The sequence below is a fragment of the Idiotropiscis lumnitzeri genome, chromosome 4 (genome assembly GCF_059441095.1).
Source record: "Idiotropiscis lumnitzeri isolate Australia: NSW breed Sydney's pygmy pipehorse chromosome 4, RoL_Ilum_1.0, whole genome shotgun sequence".
NCBI lineage: Eukaryota > Metazoa > Chordata > Actinopteri > Syngnathiformes > Syngnathidae > Idiotropiscis > Idiotropiscis lumnitzeri.
The window spans coordinates 6227076-6237297 of record NC_142394.1 but is presented as its reverse complement, the minus strand read 5'-3'; the positions used below and the strand labels follow the sequence as shown (position 1 = coordinate 6237297).

Here is a 10222-nt window from a genome sequence, read left to right as displayed (position 1 = left end):
GTCGGAGCGTGGTTTCAAACCCAAATCCTCAGAACTGTGCTTGGTGTTTTGATTGTTGTTTGTCATTTTCTATGAGCAATGGTTGGGTGAAGCTGTTTTTAGCTGTTGGCCTCATTTAAATCCATCTTTAATAGCTTAAAAGGTCAAAGGTCAAGAGTCCCCTTTGACCCATGTGTCACCAAAATACAACCAGAGAGCAGATGAGCCTGAACTTTTCAAGGAAGTCGAGACATCTGTGTTTGGGGAGGGACGCATAACGCAGTGGGCCGGCCCCATGAGAGGCCTCGTGGTTAGGCCTCACAGTTCTGACGTTCTCAGCGCTTTCAATCTCTGTTGCTGCCTTCCTGTGTGGAGTTTGAGGATCCATCCGTCGTTGCATGGTTTCCTGCCTGCCAAAACTATGCATGTTATTTAAATTGGAGACTCTAAATTAAGTGAGTGTGAAAGTTTGTTTGTTATGTTACGTGTCCTGTGATTGGCTGGAGACTAGACCCAAAGTCAGTTGGAATAGGCCCGAGCACATGGAGAAAAGCACAATGGAAAATTGGAGCGTCGTTGTTAAAAAGATGTTATGTTGCGTTCAACATTTTAGAGCACAATAAGACGCAGTGGCCAGGACTGGAAAGGTCTGGCCGGCGATTGGGGGTCCGCCCTGCCTCCAGTGCAGGTTGCAACGTGCAGGCTGGCAGAGTGTTGCACTGCAGTGCGAGAGGAGTTGCTGCCAACATATGTAGGCGCCACGGGGTTGCTTGATTGCACGCACCGAGCGGCACCCACTGATGCGACCGTCATTCATTCCACCCGGCACGCACTCACGCGCTTCACTGTCTCCATGCATTTCTATCACCTTCGTCACTCTACTCTCAGCAACTCACACTCATCTCTTCTCTTTCTTTGTTTGGCCCACGTTATCTCCATCCCCTGCTGTCCATCTCCCCGCGTGTCACTCTTTCTCTTTTTTCCCCTCCCGTGGCCTGCTTTTCATCCCTCCCAGTTTTACCCTCTCCCATACCACCCCCACCACCTCCTCCTCCCTTCTCTGCCCTTCACCAAGTCTCTTTCAAGCCCCCCTACACACCCCCGTTCACCCTCCACCTTCTCTCCCGCTCCCTGGATCCGCTTTCGACCCCCACCCCTCCTCCTCCACGAGCACCCCCTCCCTGTCCCCTGTTCAATCCCTTTTCCTCCCCCTTTCTTTCCTGCCATCTTGCAGGCCAGTGGAGCCAGACTGCAGGCGTTCAGGGAGTCACTGGACCTGCTGGGCAGCGGGTGACACAGATTTCCGGTGTGTGCGTGCCTGACGAAAAAAAGGAGGGGGGATTAGGCTCCAAATCACTAGAAAGGCACCGACGAGGGGGGAGAGAAAGAAAAGCTGCGGCTCCAAGAATGTTGCTCTTGTGAGAGAGTCGCAGAAAGATGAGTGTGAGGACTTCAGTGGAAGATTGTGTGTTTGTCATTCAGAGCGAGTGTTGTAATTGCATGATGTTGGAGCTCACTGCTGTTCTCCATGAGTTGGCAGTGTCCTGCGTTGGCTGGCGTGCTGCGCTTCTCTCTCTCTCTCTCTCGCCTGCCTGACAAACACACACAACCCCCCACCCCCACAGATGCACGCACACACACACAGTCCCTTTGCGATCCCCCCTGACTGAAGGCGCACAGGAAGTGCAGCCGTGGCCCAATTATAGCGTGACACCTCAGGCCGACCGTTGCCATGGTTACGTCTTCCCTGAGGTCCCCTGGAGTGTGGCGCTGAGGAAGAAGGTCTTATCACATCAGCCATCGTTACGGCAACAAGCGAAAAACCCACACGGCCCAGCTTGCACTGAGATCTCTTTCTTATGTGGAGTTGTGAATAAAAAGCACATTGCGTCACAGTGTGTGCGTGGATGTGAATGGAGATTGTTTGTGATGTGTGTCAGCTTAGGTGTGCTCGCCAAGCAGCGTGTAGGTGTGCTTGTGTGAATGTGCGTGTGTGTCTGTGGGGTGGTGATAAGGCTCTCTGCCACGCCATTAGGTGAGTCATAATCCACGCACGCACAAGCACACACACACACAAGTACACGTACGCGCACATGTATCAGCGGAAGCACGGTGGCCAACAAACACATACCCCCAATTAAATATGAGTACAAGCGTGTAGACAAGCGCGCATGGCCAATTTCTTTTATTTCAAAAGGGCAAACAGATCTATACAGTACAAGTTGCACATGAAATAATTTAGACGACTCGCTTACTGATGATGTGGTGACAACAGAATTGAGAGTCCCCGTTAGAAACAAAACATTTGGCTCTTTTTTTTTTCCTTCTTTCTTTTAAACGGCTGCAACACAATACATCCAAACTGGAAAGGGATGTATAAAAGACATAATGTTTTTTTCCCCGATATTTACAGTCTATTTACAGCTTTTTTGTCATCGTCGATACCGTGACACATCGGTGTCCTTCTCTCTCTCTCTCCTCTCCAATTCACTGATTGTCAAAAGAAAGGATGGGAACGAGTGAGAACATTCTTGGACAGAGGTGCAGCTCTGCACTAAACATCATCATCATCCACGTCTTTGAACCAACATGGTGTCCAGTGTGTGTCTACTGTATGCGTGTGTGTGTGTGTGTGTGTGTGCGCGTGTGTGTTTTACACTTCAGCTCCTCAACAATCATCCAAGCAGGATCCTGTGACAAATGCAGCAAACATTACTATCCATCTAAGGCGCCGCTGCTTCTCTCCTGCGCCAGGCCCAAAGAAAAGTCGGAGCCTCTGAGGTCAAACGCGGACACTCGACCCTCAAACCCGGGACCTCCCGGCTTCCTCTTCAGCTCCTCGCACTTCCTGTATTTACAGATCTGGTGTCCCCTCTTACGATTGCGGCAGCTGCTGCACTGTTCGCAGTTCGTCTGACGCCGACACGGAACGCACTCTCCGCACCGTTTTCTCTTCCTCCTGCCGCCGCTGCCGCCTCCGCCGACCAGAGAACCCGGAGAGTGACCCTCGGCCACCAGGCCCTCTATGCCCTCGGCCCCCATCGCCGTGCTCCTCCAGTGGCCTCCTCCCATCTGGAACCCGGCGAGAGGCAAGAGAGTGGGGCTGAATGGGAACCAGGCACCCAGGTAGGGTTGGATGTCTGTCCTGCATCCGGGTGAGTCCTCTTCCTCCTCATCAGGCCCGGATCCACCTCCCTCGCCGTCCCCCTTGCCTCCCTTCACCTCCACCGCCTCCCTTTTAGTCGGCTGGCTGGCCTGCGTGCCTGAGCCGGCCTGCTCCGTGGCAGTAGGGGTCAGTGCTAGTAGCCCAGCGCGCATCAGCAGCTCTGCGGCGTGGGCCAGGTGGAGCCCACTGGGCGACTCCCACATGTCGGGCCAGGAGGGGGCCCGGCGAGGTTTGGTGGGGCCGGGCGGGGCTGCCTGCTGCTGGGCCGGGGAGGGCTGGATCAGGCCTTTGACGTCCATGCCTTGGGTAGGGCTGGCAATGTAATGGGACAGGCCGTAGGGGTGGCTGGAGCGCTTGAGGCTGGGTCTCAGTGGCTCGTTGGGGATTTTAGCACTGCTGTTGGCTTGATCTGGCGAGGAAGGGCCAGCAATGTCTACTGCTGTGGACATAGCCGTGAATGTGGGCGGCGGTTTGTGTCCTTGTGTGTGCGCCGGAGGGGGGGAGGAGAGGAGAGGAGAGGTGAGGTGGGGCGAGAGGGATTGACGCCGGCGCGCGGGGTTGACAACTGTCCTGTTCCTTCAGCCAAAATGGCAAGCCTTGGCCTGTGTCCCTATTCCCATTCTCTGCAGCAGCCGTGGAGTCCTGGGGAGCAACACATGAACAGAGCGAAGGGAGGAGGGTTAAGAATAGAAATGTCGGGGGAGAAAAACGCAGAGTAAACACAGCAGGCTAACATAGCTCAAGCGGTGCTTAGAATGTGACAAATGCATAACAATAACATCATCATCATAATAATGTCAATTGTTTGAAAATAAAGCTCCCTAAGGGGAGCTAACCTGCCCCTATGAGCATGAGCGCATGTGTTGCCACTGATTTCCGCATACAGGAGGTTAGTATCCCTTTAAGAATTTCACGGTATATCAATGCAATCAATAACAGAGCGACAACAATATGCAAAGATATGCGCATATGCGCAGGTCAAATGTGGAGCGCGCTTTTCAAATACATTTTGACGACTGCTCTTATGTGTGCCAGCCATGCTTATGAGGCTTTCCGGGGCAACACTAAACACAGAAGCGTCCAAAAACAAGGCTGTCTTTTGTCTGCTATCGACGACGAGCAGCGGCGAGGTGCGCAACGATGCGGTGGCAGCGGATAGAGGAGAAAAAAAACAAGCAGGCTATATTTCGCGGACACGTTTATGGACAAATACGGTGTTAATCAAGCAATGGATACGCGTAGCGGTCACCCGAAAGCACGGTGAGCTTTTTTGCGCATAGATTGGCGAGGCTTGTCGGTGTTTTCGGCCGAGTTGAGGTTACCGAAGACGACGACGCTCGGCCGACGCCACGGCGCGCTGACCACAGTCCGAGTGGTCGCTGCGACACGCACGGAAGGCGACAGCACAAAGCAGCCCCAACCAACCAGGAAGTACCGTGAAAACGTCTCGTCTTACCTTCTAAAACGCTCTTTCGAACGCCGATATGAAAAAAAGGCTTCGATGAAGTCATGAACTAATGGCGTTGGTGCTGGTTCTAGCATACACAGACGGCCGAGCTGCCGATTCCTCCTCCACCTCTCCGTCCCGGAGGGTCTGCAAACACTCGGCACGGAATTTGGGGGCGTCGCTCAAAATGCGAAGTGGACTCTCGGTGGCGGCAGCCCGACACCACCATGGCGTGGTGGTCGTCGTGGTCACGAGCAGCCACGGAAATGCACAGAAACGTTTCAACATGCGGACGGACGGAAGTCACAGACGTGAAGAAAAGCAGACACGACACACTCCACTGGCCCGCCTGTTGTCATTGCAATTACTACTTAAGTGGTAGTTATTACAAAAAATAAAATCACAAGTACTTAATTGTTTTTTTTTGCAGGTTACCAGTTACAAAAATAACCAAACAAACGTTTATACAGCACGCGCATTACTCTGTATTTAGTATCATGTTAAGCTGTGACTGCCAAAGAATAAAAATATATACTATTAATTCAAGCTATTTTTTATTTAATTACTTGTTTGATCTGCCAATGACACCGATGTATAGTGACAGGAGTAACAGTTAAAACATTCTCACGTTACGTGGCAGAAGTTGCATTTCACTTAACATAATTGTAATTTTGTTTGGTCGTGTGTCGTGAGCTGTTTCGAGTGTAAAATACGTGCCTTGACTCATTAAAGGTCCGGAAACACTGGAATACATGACATAGACATTGATGGAGTGTGTGTGTGTGTGTTGGGGGGGGGGCGGACATTGAAACAGTAATGTGTTTGCAATATGTCAGCAATAACAAATTTCCCTTTCAATTGATTTATTTGGAATCAACTCCTTGAGATGAGTCATATCATTTTATGAGGTCCAGTTGACCTTTTGTCGTGTTATAGATGTTTTATGGTATTGGGTGTAAAATCGAGTACTATACTGTACACCAAAGCACTATTTGTATTATTATAATTATGCATTTTATATATTTGTAGTTAGATTTATCTGCTTTAGTGTCAGCTCCAATGCTGCTGAGATTTTGTGGCCTATTAAATCTACAACTGAATAAAATTACTTTGTTTCGGCTCTTTGTCCTGATGCGTATTTTACCTTGTGAACGGCCAACCCAACCAAATTCCTACCAGTTTAAAACTAAATGTTGAAGCGGACGTTGATACGCTTCGGGTCAGACTGCCCAATGACGACAAACACGGCCACAGACTTGCGTCGCTTTCGCAGGTGACTCCTCACGAGACGCGCAGTCCACTCCACCTCTTGCGAGAGTCCTGCTTGCATCTGGCACGCAGCCACATAAGCCTGCGCACGCGCCCGTGCGTGTGTGCGCGCTCGCGTGTCACTATAGCAGCAGGGGCCCCCACCAACACTCGTGAACACGCTCTGGACACGACAGCTCGTGTAAACACAGCGTCTTCTAGTGGTGACCACACATAATGACGCGTCTTAAAATGGCCACTGGTGCTGGAGGTGGACACTGCAGAACGCAGCCCCGCCACCCCTTTCATCCAGCACACAAAACTCTGTCACCTGGCAGGCGGGTCATGTTTGATGCAGAAGTTTTCTAAATACAGCTTAGGTACTTCGAACAAGGACTTCTTTATAAGAAAGTCCAGCAAAAAAACTTTATTCACATGATACAGATGATCAAACCCAAGAACGTGAAACACATTAGACAGGAGAAAAACTAAAGAAAAAAGTAGCATGTGGAAGAGGAGTCTACCTATGGGCACCTAAATGGTTTCCACAGTGATACATTATGGCAGATCAACATCTTTCAGGGCCGCTGAGGAGGATTTAAGACGAACATATAGCACTTGGCTTAGCACTTAGCACAAAAATAAAACGTGCAACATTCATCTGTGTAGTGCGTCTTGGAAGAGAATTCATTTAAGGCCTTGAGCTCCCTTATTTGAGGTCAAGTCGAACTTTAGACACAAATCATTCCAAAGTGGGTCAAGGCTTTAAAACCACCACATCACCCCTGACCATTCATCACCTCTATGTGAATGTTTAATTTTAAAGTAATACTTTCACATTAGTTATTTTGGTAGCAGATTCTAATGTGTGATTTGTTTTGAGAACTTAATACCGTTAACTGTCCATGCGATGCCCTTACGCCACACGGACAAACAGTATGAAGGAGGGAGGGAGCGTCAAAATTGGAATTGGTTCCATCAAACGTCCCTCTTCTTGATGATGAGAGGGCCCACATTGTCGCCAGTTTCCTCGTTATGTTTGCTGTGGGCGCCATCACAGTAAGGGAACTGCAAGACAAGAAAAACAGCTTGTAACGTCAGCTCCCTATAGTAGCTGCCTGAATCAATGCAATTCATCTGTGGTATTGAAGTTAATACAACCCTTTTGTTTTTATGTCACAATATTAAGTGATTAACTAATTTTAACACTTTGTGGCAGTGACAGGAGGCCCTACCGTGGTTCAACCCTACGACAATCTGAGGTTACAAATCGCAGAGATATTTTAATTAAGCAGTGTGAGAATTGGGCATCACACAGCAAAATAAGGCACACTCAGTTTATTTATATGTATTTACACGCTTTAACAATAAACAGGAAGGTCCCAATTTAGAGTGCACACCTTCAGTGTAGTACAAGGTTCTGCCACAACATGTCAGGCAGCACCAAGGTTCACTGGAAGACATGCGGCTTAATTAAGAGCAAGAAGAAGAAGAGTAGGTCCCCAAATATGATTCAATGACGGTCATGCCCACAAAGCAGAGGGAACGTATGCCTGTGAGAACTGTGAGAGCTCTGCTTGCATGTGGTGATGCTGTATGTGTGTGTGTTACTTAAATGTTGAGTGACGGTTTATATTTACTGTAACGTCTATGCTAATTTCCGTTATCTGGTCTTGGGTATGTATGTTAGCAGGAAGATAGTGGACTTTCCTTCGACAAAATTTTGTTGTTTGGTTGAACATTTTGGTGTTTAAATATACACTGTTTAATTGCCATTTGAGTGGTAGCTCTACAGTAAACTGTAACTGAGTGTGAGAAATAAACAGCTTAAGCAAGAACACTGACACTCATTTGGAAAACCGTGAGTGAGAACAAATGCTGTTAATCAATTCAATATAATATATCTTTATTATATAGCGCTTTCACAACAGCTGCAGTAATAAAAAGTCACTTTACAGAATATTAACCATTAAATGGTGAGTTTTAATAAATTTAAAACGTGTTTAAAGCATGTGGGACTGATAGAACAATATATAAAAATGTATTTCGTCCAATCGCAGTGTTTCTCCTATTGCCGGTGGAGCTGGACGGCCATATACAGTTGCGATATATGATGTGTTTCAATTTATAAACCTGGGTTATATAATCACCGTTAAGAAAGAACATTGTAAACTGAGGAATCCCTATGATTCAAGGTTTTATGGTCAAAGTTTGACCGTGAAATATTATTACTACTGGGAAACCCATTCTGAAATACAAATACGTCAAACAGACTGTGTTCAAACTAAGTAAAATAGTGGAGCTAAACAAACATTTCTAACATAGAGATACGTAGTTCATTGGCAGTAACTAAAAAAGTGGCTTGCAACCTGACCTTCTTTGACTTCCAACAGCGACAGTACACAGCCTTGGTGCCAATGTCCTCCATGTCAAAGCTGTGCACCACTTTGGGACTGTCTTTGTTGACACACATGTTCACCGGGCCCTTTTTGCAATTACGGCCACTCAGGTAACGGCTCACAAGGAAGCCTCCTACGGCTGCGACAACCGCCACAGGCACTGCGACCAGAAAATGCTCTGCAGAGAAACAATAGCAGGCAAACATGCCAATTATGAGTGTTTGGACTTTTATGTGCATAATGGGGTTGGATTAATACTGAATGGCTCAGGTGACACAATTTCGATGTAATGTAATTTGAGGGTCTTTGAATGCAGATAGTTCCATGTGTTCCTAGGATGTAAGCAAAGCCATATTGGACAAATTAGTACATCTGTAAGGATTTGGAACTTTGGAATCCGTGGGTCACCGTTAAACTTCTGCTATGGACAAAATGTAAAAATGGAAACCAGCTGGCAATGCTAGTCTGCATCCTGGCTACCATTGCAGGAGAATCCTTGCTCAAGATGTGCAGCACTTATAGTGCAAACCTACGACTCTTGCATCAGTGAGACACAGGTAGAAACAATTGTCAAAATTGATGCCATGATAATTAACATTTAAACTTAATTTATCTTTTGTAAGTGTAGTAAATGGGTTCAAAATGAATACTCGTTTATCTTTTGAGAAAGGCATAATTTTGAAACGATTGCGAAAAGATTTTAAGCACGAGTGTCGCGATTGCTACAAAAAGACAGTTGACATTTTGGGAGAAATGTGAAGAGCTTTTCTTTCCTTTTTTTACGAGGCAGTGAGCGCGCATATGTCTGCAGGCAAGACCACATCGTCTGACAGGCTTAACGGGTCCCGTGATCAGACTTTTTACTCGGGAAGCATAAGGACAAGACGCGGAGAGTAAGTTGGATCACCTTCAAAATCATCACTGGTTACAAACTATAAATTGCTCTTTGGCCACTTAACTCGGGCTAGGTAGCACTATGTGTCCTTGCAGCGCCATCCACAAACTAGTTGTTAGTAATTTTAGGGGCTGGTTTGACTTCCGGTTGTGTTATGCAAACAAATAAACAAACGAACGAACACTCAAGATACTATAATATAACCAAGCGACAGGTGGCCCAGATAATGTTTTTTTTTTGTATAAGTTACAACGAAATCAGTTGCAGCATGCTACGAGCCATAGTCGCGAAATTTACCTTTTGACAACCTCATTCCCGAGTTGGGTGTCAAGTGTTGAATGGCGGGTAAACCCGGGGTGGCCATGTTTTCTCTGGACAGTGCGTGATTTGGCGTCAGCGGCAAGGTCAATCGCGGCTGTGCGTAAATGGACGCCGTCCTCTTTCTGCTAGCGTTGGTTTCGTCCTCCACGCGTCATCCCACAACATAGACGACGTCACAGAGAAAGCACAAGAGGTTTCACGACATTGCCTCTACACCACTTCCGGTTTCGCTTTGACCGTTTTGATCGCTCCTAAAGTCTCACATTGATCAGTTTGAAAGTTATCTCGATGAAGAGGTTTGCACGTGGCTATCCTCAGCATCTTCTTGCTTGGTTCTGATACAGTATTAACAATGGAAAATGTTGTGCAAACGAGCACGTTCCTCTTTCATGAACATTTACAAGTAAAGGCGGGGAACTTGCTTGATGACTACTATCTTTGATGATTTTTTTGGTTTTACTAATCGGGACCTAGAACGACTTTCTACTTGGAAGCGTTTTCCCAACGTAACCTTCTGCAACTAAGTAGTATGCAAACAATGTTACAACTCGGTCGGGGTGTAACGATTTGAATCGTTGAAACGGTTTTATGTTGGTTCCATATGGAATACTTGTCTCCTACTCGTACGTCATATTTATCCAGAAATCCATTCTGAAACAATATGGCAAGCCCTTTGAGCATTTATTCCATATCCTAGCCATACAACAATTCCAACTGCTACCCGTTGTACAAGTGGTAAATTCTGATGTAATTTCGCGATGCAACAT

General features: G+C 47.2%; 2 protein-coding genes across 2 annotated transcripts; both read right to left on the bottom strand.

The window, feature by feature from the left end:
• Positions 1-2149: 2149 nt before the first annotated feature.
• Positions 2150-4904, bottom strand: LOC148337945 (uncharacterized). The gene is made up of 2 exons (XM_088292405.1): positions 4602-4904; positions 2150-3787 (listed from the first exon to the last, which is right to left on the bottom strand). The coding sequence occupies exon 2, from the start codon at positions 3592-3594 to the stop codon at positions 2695-2697; it is 900 nt and encodes a 299-aa protein (XP_088148531.1). The 5' UTR covers positions 3595-3787; positions 4602-4904; the 3' UTR covers positions 2150-2694.
• A 1348-nt stretch (positions 4905-6252) lies between these two features.
• LOC148337944 (CDGSH iron-sulfur domain-containing protein 1) lies at positions 6253-9625 on the bottom strand. The gene is made up of 3 exons (XM_088292730.1): positions 9432-9625; positions 8215-8417; positions 6253-6908 (listed from the first exon to the last, which is right to left on the bottom strand). The coding sequence occupies exons 1-3, from the start codon at positions 9496-9498 to the stop codon at positions 6819-6821; spliced, it is 360 nt and encodes a 119-aa protein (XP_088148856.1). The 5' UTR covers positions 9499-9625; the 3' UTR covers positions 6253-6818.
• Between the last annotated feature and the right edge of the window lie 597 nt (positions 9626-10222).

Excerpts from the sequence above, each read along its gene's own strand:
- LOC148337945 (XM_088292405.1), bottom strand. The coding sequence starts at position 3,594 with ATGTCCACAGCAGTAGACATTGCTGGCCCTTCCTCGCCAGATCAAGCC.
- LOC148337944 (XM_088292730.1), bottom strand. The coding sequence starts at position 9,498 with ATGGCCACCCCGGGTTTACCCGCCATTCAACACTTGACACCCAACTCG. Across the intron at positions 8,418-9,431 it reads GGGAATGAGGTTGTCAAAAG|AGCATTTTCTGGTCGCAGTG; the intron begins GTAAATTTCGCG and ends GTTTCTCTGCAG. Across the intron at positions 6,909-8,214 it reads GCTGTTGGAAGTCAAAGAAG|TTCCCTTACTGTGATGGCGC; the intron begins GTCAGGTTGCAA and ends CTTGTCTTGCAG.